Below are 22,118 nucleotides of genomic sequence, written 5' to 3'. Positions count from 1 at the left end.
GATAACAGAAAATGTTAAAGGATCACTATAGTGTCAGGAAAACAAACCCGTTTTCCTGACACTATATAATCCTTGGGGGACCCTCACCCTCAGGGTCCCCCTCCCCCTTCAGCCACTTACCTTAATCCTGCGCTGGGCCGGGTGACCTCTCCTCCGCGCCGACGTCAGCTCCAGAGTGGAGCGGAATGCGCATGCGCGGCCGTAGCTGCGCGCGCATTCTAACAGTCCATAGGAAAGCATTTCTCAATGCTTTCCTATGGACGTTCTGCATTTCAGCATCCAGCGTCACAGAAGCGCCTCTAGTGGCTGTCAGGAAGACAGCCACTAGAGGCTGGATTAACCCTGCAATGTAAACTGTTTCTCTGAAACTGCTATGTTTACATGTGAAGGGTTAAAACCTGAGGGACCTGGCACCCAGACCACTTCATTGAGCTGAAGTGGTCTGGTTGACTATAGTGTCCCTTTAAAGAGGAACTATAAGCACCATAACCACTAAAGCTGACTGAGTGGTTATGTTGCGATTTACTTCAAATATTTTACCAGAAAGGGTACTGTGGGTGCTGTTTTTTAAGCTACTCAAACTGATTAAGGCTGGTGAAATAGCTCAGTGGGCTAATGCATCAGCAGAATCTGTTCTAACCCTTGGGTCGCAGGTTCACATCCAGTCAGAGTTGACTCAGCCCTTCATCCTTCCGAGGTAGATAAAATGAGTACCATTAAATTGGGTGATAGTAACAACCCCTGGATGTTGGGCTAAGGTAACATCCCCAGGACGTACTTGGAAACCAGAGTAATCTGAATTTGTGGTTAAATACTTTGTTATTATTGTTATTATTATTTAACAAAATCCCAGGGTAAGCTGTTAATACATAGCACAATAGCCACTACAATGAGTGGCTATTATATTTTTGTTTGACTTTTCCTTCAATATTCTCTTTAATATTTTGATAGATATGCGTACAAATTCAGTTAGGAAGTTCCTGGGTCACAGTGGCTAAAGAACATAAAATTTGCAGTATTATTCCAGATGTACTCATTAGCATTTGTGTACATTTATAAAAAATGAATCCTTTTCACCACATACGTTACATGTTTTATATGCATGTGACATACATACAGTTGCTGATCTGGACACATGCTGTGTCACCTGATCACTTGCAGATTCCTGTATACTGACTGTATGTGACATGTTGTTCAGTCATCCAAATCCAATTCTTAAATGGGTGCCCTTAATTCTCATTGGGAATTCCACCTTCTTCTTAGATATATGTACAAATCAAATAAATGCCCACATGTCGCTCCCCACTAATTTCAGAGCAAGGTCATGACAAAAAGTGATGACAGTATGGACTCTCTAGTAATTACAATTATATGTTCTACTGTAAAGTAAAATTAACAAATATACCAACATGTGCTGCACAATAAGATATGGTAAGTATATGTGTAATACACCTGCAGATAGATTGTATGTGTGTACATAAAAATACATTTAGACGGAAAACACGAACCCAATTAAATGTTCTTTTCATTTCATATGAGCAGTAATAAGCGAACAGTTCATTTTGATTTTTGCTCAGAGGCCCAATCTCTTTGAAAGCTATAATCTGACAAGCATTGTATTAGACTATATACCTTTACACGATTTTCTGCAGCAGAGGTCATACCGGTATATATTTTAGCAAGCTTAGAAGGATTCCATAGCCCAGAATTCCAACTACAGCCCGCACAAAGCTTTCTTCTATAGCAATGCTTTATGAATAGATCCAAGGAACCAGTGCATTAATTTCCCAATGTTTCCTACCCATCTCTCTACCACTTACAGTCTTAAATAACAGAAATGCCAGTTACACCAATCAGAAATATAGGCCACATTACAGGAGTAGCATCACCATGCTATTTTGCAATGCACATACCTGTTACCATAAAAATTAAAACATTTTTACATGGGTTAGCGACCTGCTATGTCTTTATCTATTTGTCCTTGTAGACAGGGTTAATGGACCTACTGGGGCACATAATACAATTTACATTATGGGAAATTAATGATTTATATAACACTCTACATAGCATTTGCAGCAAAAACAAAAAAAACAACCGTCCCCCCCAAAAAACCCACAACAAACAAGTGATTACAGGGAGTAACTGATCCCATTGCTTCCAAAACTTACCTTTTGACACAACTGTTAGTTGTTTTTTGCTTGTCATTGTCGGTGAAATATACTTTCCATTAAAATTAATAGGCCTGCTGAACATTATGAGAAAGGAGTTCACTAATGTGTGGGATGGCAGGGTTAGCTATCACTGAGCTATTGCTAATACAGTATTTATTGTATTATAAAAAATCAAAAAAAAATCTATAGAATGGGGAAAAGGTCATTGCTAGTTACACACATTATAACCTACAATATTTAAAAGGAAAACAAACAATTTTAAATCCCTGTTTATAGTGTGTTTATTACTTGTTGTTCCAGGAAATGCATCTCTGCCCTTGCTCTCTCCTCTGCGGTCACTGCAATTCCATCTAATATTTGCAGATTTTGCAACCGAAGCACAAGAAGCGGACGGTGAAACGTTTTACTGGAAACCTAAAGCACAAATAAAATCCCGGTTAGTATATTTTAAGAAATTTTCAGTAAATAGAATGGCGAGTAATATTTTAGGCATTGGTAACACATATATACTTAATTCTTCTTAAAGGGAAACTGGAAAACCACTTTAAAGGACCACTCTAGGCACCCAGACCACTTCAGCTTAATGAAGTGGTCTGGGTGCCAGGTCCAGCTAGGATTAACCCTTTTTTTCTATAAACATAGCAGTTTCAGAGAAACTGCTATGTTTATAATAGGGTTAATCCAGCCTCTAGTGGCTGTCTCACTGACAGCCGCTAGAGGCGCTTCCGCGCTTCTCACAGTGATTTTTACAGTGAGAAGACGCCAGCGTCCATAGGAAAGCATTGAGAATGCTTTCCTATGGACTGGCTGAATGTGCGCGCAGCTCTTGCCGCGGATGTGCACTCAGCCGATGATGGCGAAAAAGAGGAGGAGAGTTCTCCGCGCCGAGGGAGCCCGGCGGGGGGAAAAGGTAAGGGATTAACCCCTTACACCTCCTAAAGCGGGAGGGGGGCCCTGAGGGTGGGAGCACCCTCAGGGCACTATAGTGCCAGGAAAACGAGTGTTTTCCTGGAACTATAGTGGTCCTTTAATAAGTTGGAGGTTGTGTTACTTACAAAGACCCTGGCCTTTTTTTCTTACCCTGTAAAGCAGATTAAAAGCGTGGTTTCCATTTTGCCTAAACCACACCCCTAGTGGCTGCCATGAGCCTGATCAGGCACTGAATTACGGGTTTAAAAGCTTTTTATTTATTTCTTTGGTGGGGTTGAATCTAAAACCATAACATCAACATCTAACTTTAAAAAAAAATGTTTATTTTTAAAGTTAGAGTGTTCCTTTAACAAACCATTGTAAAGAAAGCAGTTTGCCCCTATTTATTTGTAATATAGGGGTGGTGAATGGGGCTTAGCTTGGCCAAGTACCTTCATGGTTCTCTTGCCTTTGTTTAGCCCCTGGGCCCCAGGCAGACATCTGACATCACCTTCGGGTTAATCCTGCTATGCCCAGAATGATTTTACATACTCCATCAGCAATCTATCTGCACAGAACACATTAGGAGCTGTGACACATGTCTGCATAGGTTTACCGACACACACAATGAGATGCAGATGTGTGACTTCGATTCCCTTGCTCGTATTAGTTATACACATTAGATTAAATGATTGCATGGGAAATGCCTGCAAACTCTAGCCATTGCTGATTTATTTTAAGTTATTGTGTTCACGCTGTACATACAGATCATTGCCCTTTCGTGTCTTTGTACACTGAATCGCATCCAAATGCTTGCTCTTTCCTACTCAATCATTGTAACTATAATGTGGTATACATTAGAAAATGGTAGTGTGATTTCTGATCTAGCAGCCTTTTTTTTTAGTATACAGGAAGAATAAAAGGTGTGAATGATGACGGGGAGGTTTAAAATGTTTGGGGTTGAGGGAGAGTGTAGTATACTAATAGAAGAGAAAAAAATAAGTCAATTTATTTCAAGGAACACTCTAGTGTCAGGAAATCAAATATGTTTTCCTGACACAATAGTCTTAACCTATTTAGGTCTCCAGCCCCCCTTGCATCGCTTTGAAAAGGTGTTTGTACTTACCCTTTCTCCCTCACTGCGCTTATGTCGCAGTAGCTGTTTCCGACTCCACGGCTGAGATCATCAAACTTACTGATCTCAGCCAATCCAATGCCATGCTACGCCAATCAGCATCTCCTTATAGAGGAGTTCCACGTTGCGTTCAATGTTGGTTGTGATTGCGCGCTGGGCCCTCCTTGGTAGTCGCAGTGCTTGACGCGAGTCTGTGCGCCAATGCAAGCGACGAGACGGAGGTTAAAGCCTTACACGCATGCGCACGTACCAAATTGGACGCAAAGATTTCCGGTATTTAAGAAGAAAACACAGAAGGGGTCTTTAGATTCTTTCCAGCTCCTGAGGAAGTCCTGACTACAACGGGACGAAACGCGTAGAGCCACGAGATCCACAACTCAGTACAAAGACCTCAGTACCACCACATTATCTGCATTGGAAGGTATTCCTTAGTCCCTAGGAGTCGAGACCAGTGGGGCTTTCGATTGGTTTGGGATATTTATCCTGGTCTTGCAATATTACTGTGTATATGTTTTTTGTTCTTACCGTTTTTATATTCAAGCAATAAACTATGTTATTTTAATATACGCATAGATTTGATTTAAGCCAATTATTGTTTAATCCCACTATTTATTGGGTACTTAGTACCCTCTGGTGTATGTTTGGGTACTTACCCGTTTCTACACTCATTTTTTTCTAGTTGTTTATAGGGGCCTTTAGGAGTGTGCCTACTGAGCGGCAGCTTTTTACCCTTGCACCCATACCAGCTGGATCTACCCCTATATTGTTTTTCACAGTGCAGTACTGACCCAGGAAACACCTCTTGTGGCCACCCGAGTGACTGCCACCAGATGTGTTACTAGGCACCAATGTAAACACTGCATTTTCTCTTGCATTGAAAAGCCTGCAAGTAAAGGCTATAAACATGAGAACCACTACATTAAAGTTCCTTTAATTTTGTTTAGTTAAATAGTGCTTGCAGAGGGCAAGACACATTTCTTGCATTACACATGGGTGGAAATGGCTTTTGAGAACCCGATAGAACAGGGATAGGCAACTCCAGATGTTGTAGACTACATTCCCCATAATGCTCTTACACCCATAATGCTGGTAAAGCATCATGGAAGGTGTAGTCCAAAACATCTGGAGTGCCGAAGGTTGCCAATGCCTGCGATAGAATATGAATCTAAAGGAAAGAAGAATAGGGGATACACATTCCAAATGACTTTTAGTGAAATGTCACCTACTTCAGCTTCCAACATAGACTTTTAATGACAAGCTTTGATTGTATTTACCGGATTTCCAGAAATGGACAGTTCTAACAGAGCAGGGAGGGCTTCAAGTTTTTCCACATCTGATATTTCCTGTTCAAAAGAAAAAACGCTCTGTAATAGCTGATAATGCTATACTGTGCATTAAAACATTTTGAAGAATAACAAAGTACCAGGATTTTATCATATTGAAAGATACAATATATCCCTAATATTAATTGTATTCATCTAGTACAGTAAGCTGAAACACCTTTGCTTCCAATATATGTTAATAAATATGTATTTAAGAATGTATGTTGATATACTCGTCTGTTTAGTGTGGGTGTACAAACTTACATAGATGAATGTTAAAAGGTTTATCAAAACCTGTTACTTGAAAATGCTATCTAGAATAGAACTCTGCTGCAGACGTGGTTGTACACTAGTCCAAGAAAACAATACTGAACATCTACAATAGGCTCTCTGAAGAATAGTTTTCTTTTTAGCTTTAGAATAAAAGTGATGTTTTTATTTTCTTTTCTTTAAACACATTCAGTAAATACGTCAGTACTTTGCTAGAAGAGTTATGAAGACATCCATTCATTATTAAACCCTGCGTTCTCCAACTGTCTTACAAATTAGGGCAAAGAGAAAAAGCAAATGAAAAATGAACTCCCAGCTGCCCCATACCTGTCCTCTAATTTTATGAGCCATGAAGTACCTGTATTTTATTGAATCCCAGTAATAGTTTCTTTAGCTTCATGAGAGGAGGTAAATTCAGTTCTCTGATTCGGTTTTCCTCTAGATGGAGAAAGACTAGAGAGTGCTGCTTAGCAAATGAAGTTTCGGTAACGCGTTTAATACGGTTATGGTCCAGTACAAGCTCCTGCAGAAACTCTAGACTTTCGAGTCCTTCCACTTGGCTGATTTCATTTCCTGATATGAGAAAATGTGCTTAGCTAGTGTTTTGTTCCTTTGTGAAGTTTAACACAAAAGACTGCTAATAATTTAGGAAATTGTGTTATAAGGGGATTGAAACATTAGTTGTTAACTTTGGCATCATTAGAAAAGTACTTTACAACCATCAACAGTCAAGTTCATCAGTGAAATAACATTGCCTCTCTTACTGAAATTGCATTTAACCCTGGACCTGGCACCCAAAACTTGGTCCCTGTTGGCTGACACTGATATATCTTTAGCAGTAAAGTAATACAACAATGTAACTTGGTATCTATTGTATGCCAAACATATATCCAGCAGTAAATGACACAACAACATTTTTGGGTCCCCAATGCATTTTTTAATTGAATATAAGGATGGATGAATGGATGGATAGATCGGTGTGGCAATTTCTTTCTTAAATTTTCAGGTTTAGAGGCGGATGTTAAGTTTAGGAACCTATGGCTATATAGGTAAGGAGAGAGAATAATGTTTTTTTTTTTTAACATTTTTACAGGACCTGTAGAGAGAGGAGAGGTGTGGCGGAACCAACCTTGCCACTTGGCATTAGTGAAGCCTGTTTGCCCGCCTCCTACCCTGTGATTATGGTCCCTGGGAGGTCTGGCCCTTGAAATAACTGATTTGGGCATTGTATTATGCTGCTACTGGCCCTTTAAGAACCATCTGGGGACATACTGTGGAGTTACTGGGTGGCCACCATTTCATGTATCAGAAGCACATGGTGAGAACAATGGATGGCGGCCATTTTAACTCACAGACACTATTGTGACTTTTCTACACGGTGCAATCTCGCCGGTATTTGGTGCACAAAGACATCGTGCAGTAGTTTTAACCTATACAACAGGTAATTATACAGTAATTATTTTTTATATAATCTGTAAATGTTCTGCGGAATCTCCATTAAACTGTATCTTCCAAACTAGTGAACAGATTTTGGATATGTGTATACTTTATATGGGGTTATTGCATGTTTTGGGGTCCCTGTGACATGTTTTATAAAACTGTATTCCTCTGCCTGTGATAATAAGATTATCCATTGTGTTCAGTAATCATATCACAGGCAGAGGGGAGGATTTTGTGTGGGAGTGTCTGTGTGTATTGTACAGATTGATTGGTTGTTTTGTAAAACCCTGTGGGCTGTACTATGTTTGTGGATTGGGAATTGTGGCGAAACCAACTTCGCCACTGTGAACTGGAGAAGCCTGGTTGCTAGCCTCCTGCCCTGCGACTACGGCCCCTGGACATATTGCTCTATAAAAACTATATGTGGGCATGTAATGATTTATATTACTGCTACTGGGCCTTTAAGGGTCCTCCGTGAACTTATTGGGACTTTTGTGATACTGTACCTTTAAGACTGTAGAACATGGTACTTTAACCCTGCTAAATATTATGTAGGTATTTATGTGTTCAGTTAAACTGGGGATATGTAGAAATGTGTGTTTTATGTGTTAAATGTATCAGTATGTAATTTTATGTCTTTTACTGTCTTTTTGCAACCATGTGGTTAATGGAGTCTGACTCTAGTCCTAGATAATTGGATTACTTCTCCAATTATCTCCAGGGCAGAAGGGAGGAAGCCGGGATGCATTGTGGGGGATGTTTTACTTCTGTTTGAGCCAGATTGTGCCATGCTGCAAGCCAGGGCCCAAAAGATACTTTTAGTAACTTTTAAACCCCTGGTCGGATTCATGCCATTTTTTAATATGTTGTTCCCCTGAATGGATTGATTGTGGATATGTATTTTTATGTGAATGTGATGTATGGTTTTAAAGTTATGAAAGTTGTGTAAAAGTACATTTTAAACTGTATGCATAATGGGATTATGTGTCACACTAAGGGGAGGGGATGTGTGGGAGGTAACATCTATGTCATTGGTTCTTTTATGCCTCCCCCTGGGTGTGGCCTGTATGTGTGAGTTGGAAATAAAAGCCAGGCTGGATGAGCCAGTCCTCAGTTCCTGTTTAACCCTCAAAATGAAGTGTCGTCTCGTTCTTGGGGGGAATTGGATTGTAAGCTGACTGCCAAGAGTGTAAGCCGATTGTATGCTTTTCTTGTTCAGCTGTTCCAGTTCGGAGTGTTATTTCGTATCCAGATCGGGAGTTTGGTGTTCTGCAGTAGCTGTGCCTGTCTATGGAAAAGGGGATTATCGCCTAAACGGATTTTTCCCTTTTATGCTGAAACGGTCCGTTACAATTGGTGGCAAGCGGCGGGATCGTTCCTACAACCAGAGGGACAGCTACAGACAACACCATTCCTGGATTACAAAGTGAGGGCAACGCCAGTACCCGTACAGCGCCCCTACCTACAAGGAACCAACTGCAGCAGAGCAAGCATGGCACCCAGCTACACTCAAGAGGCGTATGACAGAGAGGTCACCGCGGTACTGGCTTTATGCGGACCCAACCTCTCAGAGGATCTAATACAGCGTGTGAAGAAAGCGGTGCGAGAGTACTTGCCGTGGGAATCAGAGCGGGCCAGGGGGTTTGCAGACCTCCCTCCCCAGCGGCAATGTGTGCCCCAGGGAGCTGATGGTGTCGTCCATCCTCCCCAGCAGCCGTGTGTGTCCAAGGGAGCCGAAGGTGCAGTCCTTCCTCCCCAGCGGCAGGCTGAGTTACAGGGGGCAGAGGTTGTTGTTCCTGCCCCCCCAGCAGCAAAGTGATATGCCAAGAAGGCAGTGTGAAGTGAAGGGAGAGGAGAGCAGCGTCCTCCCTCCCCAGCGGCAATGTGTGCCCCAGGGAGCTGATGGTGTCGTCCATCCTCCCCAGCAGCCGTGTGTGTCCAAGGGAGCCGAAGGTGCAGTCCTTCCTCCCCAGCGGCAGGCTGAGTTACAGGGGGCAGAGGTTGTTGTTCCTGCCCCCCAGCAGCAAAGTGATATGCCAAGAAGGCAGTGTGAAGTGAAGGGAGAGGAGAGCAGCGTCCTCCCTCCCCAGCGGCAATGTGTGCCCCAGGGAGCTGATGGTGTCGTCCATCCTCCCCAGCAGCCGTGTGTGTCCAAGGGAGCCGAAGGTGCAGTCCTTCCTCCCCAGCGGCAGGCTGAGTTACAGGGGGCAGAGGTTGTTGTTCCTGCCCCCCAGCAGCAAAGTGATATGCCAAGAAGGCAGTGTGAAGTGAAGGGAGAGGAGAGCAGCGTCCTCCCTCCCCAGCGGCAATGTGTGCCCCAGGGAGCTGATGGTGTCGTCCATCCTCCCCAGCAGCCGTGTGTGTCCAAGGGAGCCGAAGGTGCAGTCCTTCCTCCCCAGCGGCAGGCTGAGTTACAGGGGGCAGAGGTTGTTGTTCCTGCCCCCCAGCAGCAAAGTGATATGCCAAGAAGGCAGTGTGAAGTGAAGGGAGAGGAGAGCAGCGTCCTCCCTCCCCAGCGGCAGTGTGTGCCCCAGGGAGCTGATGGTGTCGTCCATCCTCCCCAGCAGCCGTGTGTGTCCCAGGGAGCCGAAGGTGCAGTCCTTCCTCCCCAGCGGCAGTGTGTCCTGCAGGGAGCAGGGACAGTCAGTCTCGCACCCCAGCAGCCGGACAAGAGAATGAAAGGGGAGACAGCTGGTTCCCCTTTCCACCAGCAGAGAGAGTGCCAGGGAGAGGAACCTGCTAACCCCTCTCCCCAGCGGCAGTTTACCATCCAGAGAGAGGAGCTTGTTACACCCTCTCTCCAGCGGCAGCCTAACCCACCAAGGGGAGATGTTAAGCCCCACATCTGTGCAGATGGGACCGTAGTCTCTGCACTTCCAGCACCAGGGGTAGGGACGGTTGGTCCTACCCCCCCACGACAGAGCTGTGTATCCCAGGGGGAGACAGTCCTTCTCCAGCAACCAGGCTCCAACCAGACTACTCCGGTGGTAGTGCTGGCACCAGGACAGAGTACCGCTGGTCTCTGCCCACTCAGCAACCCACCAAGGCAGCCTACCGGTCCCACCCACAGCCGTGGTGAGACACCTGGACATGGACAAGATTCTCCTCTACCCAGGTGTGGTGGCCATTTATTGTGGGTGGGCTGTACTGTTTTTTCTGCTTTGCGGGTGGGTTGCTGGACTAACCAGGGCACTGACCGGCAGGAGGTCAGATACCCTGTTAGTCTAATTGGTAAAGGGGAGAATTGTGGCGAAACCAACTTCGCCACTGTGAACTGGAGAAGCCTGGTTGCTAGCCTCCTGCCCTGCGACTACGGCCCCTGGACATATTGCTCTATAAAAACTATATGTGGGCATGTAATGATTTATATTACTGCTACTGGGCCTTTAAGGGTCCTCCGTGAACTTATTGGGACTTTTGTGATACTGTACCTTTAAGACTGTAGAACATGGTACTTTAACCCTGCTAAATATTATGTAGGTATTTATGTGTTCAGTTAAACCGGGGATATGTAGAAATGTGTGTTTTATGTGTTAAATGTATCAGTATGTAATTTTATGTCTTTTACTGTCTTTTTGCAACCATGTGGTTAATGGAGTCTGACTCTAGTCCTAGATAATTGGATTACTTCTCCAATTATCTTCAGGGCAGAAGGGAGGAAGCCGGGATGCATTGTGGGGGATGTTTTACTTCTGTTTGAGCCAGATTGTGCCATGCTGCAAGCCAGGGCCCAAAAGATACTTTTAGTAACTTTTAAACCCCTGGTCGGATTCATGCCATTTTTTAATATGTTGTTCCCCTGAATGGATTGATTGTGGATATGTATTTTTATGTGAATGTGATGTATGGTTTTAAAGTTATGAAAGTTGTGTAAAAGTATATTTTAAACTGTATGCATAATGGGATTATGTGTCACACTAAGGGGAGGGGATGTGTGGGAGGTAACATCTATGTCATTGGTTCTTTTATGCCTCCCCCTGGGTGTGGCCTGTATGTGTGAGTTGGAAATAAAAGCCAGGCTGGATGAGCCAGTCCTCAGTTCCTGTTTAACCCTCAAAATGAAGTGTCGTCTCGTTCTTGGGGGGAATTGGATTGTAAGCTGACTGCCAAGAGTGTAAGCCGATTGTATGCTTTTCTTGTTCAGCTGTTCCAGTTCGGAGTGTTATTTCGTATCCAGATCGGGAGTTTGGTGTTCTGCAGTAGCTGTGCCTGTCTATGGAAAAGGGGATTATCGCCTAAACGGATTTTTCCCTTTTATGCTGAAACGGTCCGTTACAGGAATAAAAGAGGCTGTATGTGCCAGTACAGTCAGTTCCTGCTTAACCCTCAAAGTGAAGTGTTGTCTCATTATTGGGGGAGGATTTATTGTATGCTGTTCCAGTTTGACTGCTAGGAGTGTAAACCTATTCGCATGGTTTTTCCTATTCGGCTGTATACAGCATTCATATGCTTGAGAGAATTTATATGTTTCTCCGGTTCGGTGGTTGTGGTGTCTGCTGCAGTGCTTGGAGTCCTCAGGAAGTGCTAGGAGCATCCTTCAACGGAGGTACCCAGTCGGGGTGCCCGTCGATCCGTTACAAGAGGTAACTAATTTCCTCTAGCTCTCATAATAATACTTTTTGCCAAATGTAAAACAAAGTAAACGTATGACGAGTTACCTAACTCAGAGCTTACCCTGTAAATATAGCGATTTCAGATGGGTTAACCGGTTTAGCTGTAGTTGTGGCAAGTTGCTGATCCCGTTGTAGCCCAGATGAAGCACTTCTAAACTTTGCATTATTGGTGTCAGAGGTTCGCTGAACAAAGGATCCCTGGAGTAGCACAACAAACAGTAAAACTGTATTTTAAACTGAAATGTTCTGGTGATGTTCAATACAACATAGCTTGATACTTGTTTCTGCTACCAATCAGTGATTGATTCACGAAATTCCAAATTGTTGCAATTTAAAAATGTATGCTAAAGTACCAACGCTGTGACTACAGGTGAGGTGGTGGATTTAGACATAGGGAGGGAGAAAGGGTTTGGAAATATGGATGTAGACTGAAGGGCTGGTACTGAGACAGGGGTTGGCACAGATAGAGAGAGGATCTGCTCAAAAACAATATATTCATTTTTTCCCAAATGAGGTCTGACCCTCTGTTGTTTTGATATCCATAAGCAGAATGCTTGAGGACATTTGATAGCTGAATGGGCAAATAAAATACATTTTAGAATAACAACAAACTGAACTAAGGCATTGTAAAACAGGGAGGACTTACCACTACTTACAGAGGTGTAGATAGGTGGAATCAATGTTGGCACCCCCACCCGAATTATGAACCTTTGTGTGTGTATCTCATGGCCTAATTCCCCTTCGAACTGGTGTGTCTCTAAAACCAATTCACTTCTTGTGTGTCTCTCATCCCCCTTTACTTCTGGTCTGTTTCTTAACCCTCTAACCCTTTTTGTCCACCCTCCCCCACACATACACCTTGACATTCATGCATACATAGGTATGTAATCATACATGCACTCACATACAAACATGGACACGTACAGTCACAGACACACAATCAAACCGAGTCGCAACACAAATAATTACACAATTATGCACTCACGTATACCTAGATACACAGTCAAGTTAGGTCAAACTGGAAAAATTTTCCAAGTCACTCATGACACTAATGTGGACTGAATTCTGGAAGTTCCTGATGGATTCGCAGCATTTCATAGTTAACTGAATTAACGTGAGATGTGCTATATATTGTCCAGAATAATCGATATATATATATCTGAGAACACATTTAAAACAGTATATTATATGTGTTACTTGTTTCCCCTTGATGTTCCTTGCTTCCCATATCCACTAGAATTGACAGTTTGGTGAAGGATCTGCCGGTTTGTTAAATATTGAGATTTCTGTCTTGGCAGTATTGATTCAATGTGGTTATAGTTAAGGTACAGGATCTACATAAGAAAAGAAGAAAAAAAAGTCTTCGATTAGGATTTCTACAGAATGATCATTCAACAGAAAATCACGTTTTAATTAAACTCTACTTGTTATTACTTGTTACAGTGAGAAAATGTCACCCATCATTAAAATGACATCGAAATTGTCCAAATATAAAGTATACAGAATCCCAAAATGTTGAAATAAAGCAATTTTCTTCAAAGGGACACTATAGTCACCAGAACCACTACAACGTAATGTCTTGGTTCTGGTGTCTACAGCCTGTCCCTGTAGGCTCTTCCATGTAGTCAATGCCTTTTCAGAGAAAAGGCAGTGTTTACATTGCAGTCTAGGAACACCTCTAGTGGCTGTCACTCAAACGGTCACAAGAAGTGCTTTGTAGTCCGAAAGTCTGCAGAGCTGGCGTTCAGAGTCTCCAAGCCCTGTATGGAGGCGCTGAATGTTCCCAATAGAGATGGATTTATTCAATGCATCTCTGTTGAGGAGATGTTGATTGGCGCAGCGCAGTGTTTAACAGCACATGCAAAATAGCCTCCTGATTTTTCTGCTATCAGTGGGGGGGTATGTATCCAGTTGGTCATTAACAGTCTGGGATAGAAAGGATTCAATAATGTTTAAAATATATTTTTCATTGTATAATTAAATGGACACTTTACTGTACAAATACAAAACAAAAATAAATAAATTACTGTTGAGTATATATACCCCTAATGAAAACAGGCATTTAATTATGCAGTTTTTCATTGTTGTGGTATATCTAAAAGCAGCTTGCAAAAGCTGCAGATCTCTTGTCTGTAGCCTTTGCAAGACCTCCCCTTCTAACCCCGCCCAGACTTTCTGTTTCTATCCAATAACAGACTTCCCAATGCGGCGCAATGAGAAGTATTTGCAAGGCAGATGCTCTAGGCAACTGCTGCCTCTTGGGTGTATCTCTACTGAACTAAAGAACCAGGAAGTAACTGGACCGGGTGTCTGATTGACAGCCAGGGGTGTAACTAGGTTCATTTCATAACAAGTGCCATTTTCTATGTGAATTTGCATTTTATTTTTCTTTTCTTCAGAGGACAACCCTTTGAGACCCAAAGCATCTCAGCAAGCTAAACTGCTTTAGGTGTCTGGAGTGTCCCTTAAATAAGTGCTTGGGTTAGGCTTATTAGACTACAATGAATATAATCCCAAAAATGGTGTCTCAAACTAGAAATGGTTATTCACTAAAACTGTGTATTGCTGGGAATTTTAAAAGATCAGAATATTTACTAAACCGTGTAATAAAACACATTCAAGTCTTAATTAAGATAGCTCAGTAGTAATTACTAGATATATTGTTAAAATAGATAAAATTGAATCTTACCTTTATATTTGAAAGAAAAATTAATCCACTGAACGATTCAAGTTTATTATTCTCTAAATTGACTGTATGAATATTTGTAAACTGCTCTGCTGGAACAAGTGACACAGATCTGGATCATAAAAATATATAGTAATAAATAAACACTTTTGCGATTTCATTCTTATTGAAATTTATTAGTGATACAGAATAAAAAAATATCGCAAAACAGAAAAACAAATGGCAAACTGGGGGAGAAGAAGGAGAGATGAAGATGAAGGAAGAGGAAAAAAAATAGGGAAAATTGTAAATATTTAAATTAGATATGATGTCATCAATAACCACATCAATTAGATGAACTGGTTACTATGCCTACAGCATCCCTTTAAACCACAATCCCAGGGTAATAGATCTCCTTTTTACTTTTAAAATGTAGACATGAAAATTTTGAGATAAAAAATGTAGTTATTCCTTATTGATATTCAATAATGGCATTATATTAAAATGCTTGCAATGCAGATTGTAAGTACACCTCTAGGTACTGTAATGATACTGTATCCCCATGTTGTAGGTATAGGTGGCGTAAGTAAGACATAAGGGGTATTTGAAGAGAGGGTGCACAAATGCCTATTTAAACCCCCCTACTCACCTTCCTCCGTCCCGTACGTTTCCAGCGACTCGCATGTCCCCACCCTCCACTCCCTCTATCTGTACTTTCATTACACCTCATGGGTGGGCCCTCTTTTATTACAGGCCTACCACGACGTCGGTTCCGGCACACCTCAACCGACTTATTTCCATTTTACTTCCTATACAGCCTTATTTGCCCCTCACACAATAATAATAAATACATGTTTTTACAACGATTCCAAAGCGTTTGATCAGAAAAACCAAATAAATAAAATGTGTATATTTTATAATATAATATATAAATATTTTTTGTAGCTAGTTTTCAAGCATGACTTGGGTTCTAAATATTTTTAGCCAAGTTAATCAAACTAATTTGATCACAGCTGGAAGAATGCAAAGTGAGCTGACCTGTCCACAGAGCTCTCACTCACTGTAGCAAAATACAAAGAATATTTCTGTGGGATTACCTTATGATTCCATTTTTCTTTTAGCCACACTTTTATGAAACAATTGGCATTACCACCACCAGGTACTTTTACTATGCCAATTCCTACAATTTGTAATCTTCCCTTAATGAGCCTTGAATGTGTCAGTGAAGGTAATACGCAATACAGTGAAATTCACAATCAGCATAAATGAAATCATTATGTCCATTAATTGAATTTGCCACATACTATAAAAACGATTAGATATAGGCAGGGCCGAACTGGGAAAAAATTCGGCATTTTTTTATCACAGCGGCCCACTAAGAAGTGGGCGGGGCAGAGAGGGTGTGTTTTGTCATCACTAATGACAAACACGCCCCCTCTCAAAGTGAGCATGTTGGTTCAATGCTCTTCCAGGGCAGACCATGCGCAGAACTCTGCTAAAGAGCTCTAGCATGAGAAAAAAGCCCTGTGTTTGTTCTGCACAGCGCAAGCAAATTTAATAACATGCTTACACTGTGTTTCCTTGCAACTTGTCTCTGGTGTATTTATAAATGGATACCAGGAGACAAAAATGCCAGGAAAGAGTATTGTGCATGTGTTTGGAGCCTGCTTGTGGGATTGTGTGTGTGTAGAGTGAGCTGATTGTGGTGTGGTATTGTGTAATAAGGTCGGTTTTAGTCGTGTTGCGTTTGCGGTGTAATGTAATGCATATGTGGCTAGGGTCTGTAAAGAATGTGTGTATAGGGGATGTAGCAAGTGTGTGCATACAGGCTATAGTGTGTGTGTGTGTGTATAGGTGATGTAGTGTTTGTAGAGAGTGTGTGTTTAGGGGTGTGGTATGTGTTTGCTTACAAGGAATCTGGTGTGTGTATAGGGGATCCAGAGTGTGTGTGTGTGTGTGTATATATATATATATATATATATATATATATTGTATGTATAGGAGTCTAGTGTGGGTTTTGAAGGACCCACAATGTGTATAGGAGACCTAGTGAGTGTGCGTATATAACGGATTCAGTGTATATAGGGATCTAGACTAGTGTGTGTATGTGTGTAGATGATCCAGAGTTGGGTAAAGGATCTAGTGTGTGTGTGGAATGTAATGTGTTTAGGGGTGCAGTGTGTGCGTGAGGGGTGCTATATAATAGAAATCTGTTTGGAAATATTGTGTATGTGTGTGATGCAGTGTATCGGGGGGGTTGTGTTGTGTATGTGAGGAGTGCAGTATGTGTGTGTGAGGTGTGATGTGTGTGTGGGTGCTGTGGGTGCTGTGTGAGGGTGCTGTGGGTGCTGTGTGTGTGAGGGTGCTATGGGTGCTGTGTGTGTGAGGGTGCTGTGTGTGTGAGGGTGCTGTATGTGATTGATTTGTGTGAGGGTGCTGTGTGTGATGTGTGTGAGAGTGCTGAGTGTGTGGGTGATGTGTGTGATGTGTGTGAGTGCTGAGTGTGAAAGTGCTGTGTATTATGTGTGTGAGAGGGCTGAGTGTGAGAGTGCTGAGTGTGAGAGTGCTGAGTGTGAGAGTGCTGAGTGTAAATGTTGTGTGTTGGGGTAAATAGACAAATATAAAAATATAAGGGGAGTAAATAAACAAATAATAAAACTAGGGGGTAAATAAACAAATAAAAAAAACTAAGGGGGGGGGGGTAAATAAACAAATAAAAAAACTAAGCAGGCATTAAATTCCCCCCTCCCTTTTTACCTTTAGCCTGGGAGGGGGGGACAGGCATGGTGGTATCTGGGAGGGGGGGGACCAGCACTCGCACACGATCCCTGGTGGTCCAGTGGTGAGTGAACTCTAGCCTGCGGGCTAAAGTTCATTCTCGCGAGATCTGGTTGTTGCCATGGCAACGCTCCCGATCTCGCGAGACGAACCCGGCGGAGCTGCAAGATAAAACTCTGCCGGGTCCTCTCCCTCCCTCCCCAGCCGCAGGTCTATTTAAATGGTCCGGTGAGGGAGATCTTTGATCTCCCCACGGCCCATAAAGGCACACAGGGCTGCCATCAGAAATTTTGGGGCCCCTGACACAGCTCAAGGTCTGGGCCCCCTGGCGCCTGCAACCGAGTCCCCCCCCCCCCGAGTCCGCCCACAGGGATGCAGTGTCTGCAGGGCCGGTGCAAGGATTTTTGCCGCCCTAGGCAAAAGTAAAGTTTGCCGCCCCCCCATGTGACATCACAGTGCCCCACCCATATGATCTGCCATGTTAACTAACACAGTGCTGCAGTGCCGCCGTGTTTACAATAAAAGGCCTGCAGGGACAGGCTATAGACACCAGAACCACTACATTAAGCTGCAGTGGTTCTGGGGACTATAGTGTCCCTTTAATGTGAGGTAAATTAAAGATTAGTGCCACGAATAATATACTAGATTGCCTACTTACAACCAGATGAGCAGGGCCGGTGCAAGGATTTTTGCCGCCCTAGGCAAAAGTAAAGTTTGCCGCCCCCCCCCCCATATGACATCACAATGCCCCATGTTAACTAACGCAAGTGCTGCAGTGCCGCCGTGTTTACATTAAAAGGCCTGCAGGGACAGGCTATAGACACCAGAACCACTACATTAAGCTGCAGTGGTTCTGGGGACTAAAGTGTCCCTTTAATGTGAGGTAAATTAGAGATTAGTGCCACGAATAATATACTAGATTGCCTACTTACAATCAGATGAGGATGGTGATGGGCTCTAGCTGCAGTCTGGCTCCACTCGTCTAGTGTATAACAGGCTCTCTGGAGGCTGTTTGTGTTCTGGGAGAACGGAAAGCAGCTCCATTTTTTTAAAGGCCCTTTACACAGCTCATGGTCTGGGCCCCAGGGTCCACCTTCATGTTCCACCAAATAGTTTGTTCACAGGAGTAGGGGATGTCCTGATATGTGTGTAAGGAATGCATTGTGTGAATCTGTGTTTGTATGTGTAAGGGCTGCAATGTGTGTTTCTGTGTATGTACGGGATGCAGTGTGTGCGTCTGTAAGGGGTGCATTGAGTGTGTGTAAGGAATGCATTGTGTGTTTCTGTGTGTGTAAGGGATGCATTGTATGTAAGGGTTGAATTGCTTGTGTGTGTGTGTCTGTGTGTGTAATGCATTGTGTGTTTTTCTGTGTGCAAGGGGTGCATTGTGTGTGTGTGATGGACGTCGATCTCTCCCTCCTCCCTTGTCACTCTCTTCTCCCCCTCTCGTCACTCTCTTCTCTCTCCCCCCTTGTCCCTCTCTTCTCTCCCCCCCTTGTCCCTCTCTTCTCTCCCCCCCCTTGTCCCTCTCTTCTCTCCCCCCTTGTCCCTCTCTTCTCCCCCCTTGTCCCTCTCTTCTCCACCCTCTTGTCCCTCTCTTCTCCACCCTCTTGTCCCTCTCTTCTCCACCCTCTTGTCCCTCTCTTCTCCCCCCTCCCTTGTCACTCTCTTCTCCCCTGCGTGTCCCTCTCTTCTCCCCCCTCCCTTGTCACTCTCTTCTCCCCTCCCCACTCTCATTCCCCCTCCTAACCCCGTCAATTCCACTCCCTGTCAATTACTTCCCCCCACCTTGTCAATTTATTTCCCCTCCCTTTCAATTTATTCCCCCACCCTGCCTGTCCATTTATTCCCCCACCCTCCCTGTCCATGTATCCCCCCCTCCCTGTCCACCCTTCCCCTCCCTCCCTGTCCACTTATCCCCCCCTCCCTGTCCATTTATTCCCCCCCCCTCCCTGTCCATTTATTCCCCCCCTCCCTGTCCATTTATTCCCACCCTCCCTGTCCATTTATTCTCCCTGTCCATTTATTCCCCCCCCCTCCCTGTCCATTTATTTCTCCCCCCTCCCTCTCCATTTATTTCTCCCCCCCTCCCTCTCCGTTTATTTCTCCTCCCCCCCACTCTCTCCATTTATTTCTCCTCCCCCTCCCTCTCCATTTATTTCCCCCCCTCCCTCCCTCTCCATTTATTTCTCCCCCCTCCCTCCCTCTCCATTTATTTCTCCTCCCCCCCACTCTCTCTCCATTTATTTCCCCCCCCCTCCCTCTCCATTTATTCCCCCCCCTCCCTCTCCATTTATTCCCCCCCCCTCCCTCTCCATTTATTTCCCCCCTCCCTCCTTCTCCATTTATTTCTCTCCCCCCCACTCTCTCTCCATTTATTTCCCCCCCCTCCCTCTCCATTTATTCCCCCCCCTCCCTCTCCATTTGTTTCCCCCCCCTCCCTCTCCATTTGTTTCCCCCCTCCCTCCCTCTCCATTTATTTCTCCTCCCCCCCACTCTCTCTCCATTTATTTCCCCCCCTCCCTCCCTCTCCATTTATTCCCCCCCCTCACTCTCCATTTATTCCTCCCCCCTCCCTCTCCATTTATTTCCCCCCTCCCTCCCTCTCCATTTATTCCCCCCCCTCCCTCTCCATTTATTTCCCCCCCCTCCCTCCCTCTCCATTTATTTCCCCCCTCCCTCCCTCTCCATTTATTTCCCCCCTCCCTCCCTCTCCATTTATTTCTCTCCCCTCCCTTTATTCCCCCCCCCTCCCTCCCTCTCCATTTATTTCTTCCCCCCCCCCCTTTATTCCCCCCACCCTCCCCTACCTATGTTGTAGCGTGGCCGAGCTCTGTACTGTCCGCGGGTACAGGGAGCATTTGTTTCCTGTACCCGGCCGGACTAAAAGGAAGTGAACACTCAGTGTTCACTTCCTGTTAGTCCGTCCGGGTACAGGAGACAAATGCTCCCTGTACCGGCGGATCATACAGGGCTCGGCCACGCTACAGTGAGGGAGTGACAGGAGGGAGCGCTGAGCGCTTCCCTCCTGTCAGCTCCTCTCTTCATGCTGCGCCCGGGCGGTGCGCCCTCACGGACGCACCAGCCCGGGCGAAGCTGCAGCTGCCTGAGGCTCTCTGCAGAGCGCTCGGGCGGCTGCAGCATTAGGGGGGCCGGCGCTCCTGGCGGCGCCCCTTCCCAAGGGGCGCCCTAGGCGGCTGCCTAGTCCGCCTTAATGGTAGCGCCAGCCCTGCAGATGAGGATGATGATGGGCTTCAGCTGCCGTCTGGCTCCACTGGTCTGGTGTAGAACAGGCTCTCTAGAAGGGGTTTGTAACTGTGGACACAAAAATCAATGCTCTGGGAGAACGGGAAGCAGCTCCATTTTTTGAGGGCCCTTTACACAGCTCAAGGTCTGGGTCCCAGGGTCCACCTTCATGTTCCACGAATGAGTTTGTTCACAGGGGTGTGTGGGGGGATGTCCTGATGTGTGTAAGGAATGCATTGTGTGAATCTGTGTTTGTATGTGTAAGGGCTGCAAGGTGAATTTGTGTATGTATGGGATGCAGTGTGTGTGTCTGTAAGGGATGCTCTGAGTGTGTGGAAGGGGTGCATTGTGTGTTGCTGTGTGTAAGGGATGCATTGCTTGTGTATGTGTGTCTGTGTGTAATGCATTGTGTGTTTTTCTGTGTGCAAGGGGTGCATTGTGTGTGTGATGGATGTCAATCTCTCCCCCTACCCCCTCCAATTTCCTTCTTCTTCCCCCCTCCAATTTCCTTCCTTCTCCCCCCTCCAATTTCCTTCCTTCTCCCCCCCCTCCAATTTCCTTCCTTCTCCCTCCCTCAAATTTCCTTCCTCTCCCCCCTCCCTCAAATTTCCTTCCTCTCCCCCCTCCCTCAAATTTCCTTCCTCCCCCCCTCAAATTTCCTCCCTCCCCCCCTCAAATTTCCTCCCTTCCTCTCCCCCCCTCAAATGTCCTCCCTTCCTCTCCCTTCCTCTCCCCCCTCAAATGTCCTCCCTTCCTCTCCCCCCTCAAATGTCCTCCCTTCCTCTCCCCCTCCCTCAAATTTCCTCCCTTCCTCTCCCCCCCTGAAATTTCCTCCCTTCCTCTCCCCCCTCAAATTCCTACCTCTCCCTCCCCTCCCTCAAATTTCCTTCCTCTCCCCCCCCAAATTTCCTACCTTCCTCTCCCCCCTCAAATGTCCTCCCTTCCTCTCCCCCCTCAAATGTCCTCCCTTCCTCTCCCCCCCTCAAATGTCCTCCCTTCCTCTCCCCCCCTCAAATGTCCTCCCTTCCTCTCCCCCCTCAAATGTCCTCCCTTCCTCTCCCCCCTCAAATGTCCCCCCTTCCTCTCCCCCCCTCAAATGTCCTCCCTTCCTCTCCCCCCCTCAAATGTCCGCCCTTCCTCTCCCCCCTCAAATGTCCTCCCTTCCTCTCCCCCCCTCAAATGTCCTCCCTTCCTCTCCCCCCATAAATGTCCTCCCTTCCTCTCCCCCCCATAAATGTCCTCCCTTCCTCTCCCCCCCATAAATGTCCTCCCTTCCTCTCCCCCCCATAAATGTCCTCCCTTCCTCTCCCCCTCCCTCAAATTTCCTCCCTTCCTCTCCCCCCTCAAATTCCTACCTCTCCCTCCCCCCCAATTTCCTCCCTTTCCCCCCCACTCATTCATATTTCCTCCCTCCCCCCATTCATATTTCCTCCCTCCCCCCCTCAAATTTCCTCCCTTCCCTCTCCCCCCCACTCATTCAAATCCCCCCCTCCCTCAAATTTCCTCCCTCTCCCCCCCACTCATTCATATTTCCTCCCTCCCCCTCCCTCAAATTTCCTCCCTTCCCTC

At 45.0% G+C, this 22,118-nt stretch overlaps 1 protein-coding gene across 1 annotated transcript in view; it reads right to left on the bottom strand.

Moving 5' to 3' along the window:
* The window catches only part of LRRC9 (leucine rich repeat containing 9), a 94,953-nt gene that overhangs the window by 8,274 nt on the left and 64,561 nt on the right, over nucleotides 1–22,118 (bottom strand). The window contains exons 25-30 of the mRNA XM_063439500.1: nucleotides 14,550–14,658; nucleotides 13,058–13,194; nucleotides 11,922–12,058; nucleotides 6,166–6,380; nucleotides 5,490–5,558; nucleotides 2,460–2,585 (exon numbers count right to left, since the gene is read on the bottom strand). Of these exons, the coding sequence (XP_063295570.1) occupies nucleotides 2,460–2,585; nucleotides 5,490–5,558; nucleotides 6,166–6,380; nucleotides 11,922–12,058; nucleotides 13,058–13,194; nucleotides 14,550–14,658 (793 nt within the window). The remainder of the gene's footprint in view (nucleotides 1–2,459; nucleotides 2,586–5,489; nucleotides 5,559–6,165; nucleotides 6,381–11,921; nucleotides 12,059–13,057; nucleotides 13,195–14,549; nucleotides 14,659–22,118) is intronic.

This window comes from Pelobates fuscus, chromosome 13 (assembly GCF_036172605.1).
Source record: "Pelobates fuscus isolate aPelFus1 chromosome 13, aPelFus1.pri, whole genome shotgun sequence".
Lineage (NCBI taxonomy): Eukaryota > Metazoa > Chordata > Amphibia > Anura > Pelobatidae > Pelobates > Pelobates fuscus.
This window is presented reverse-complemented; position numbering and strand designations above follow the sequence as displayed.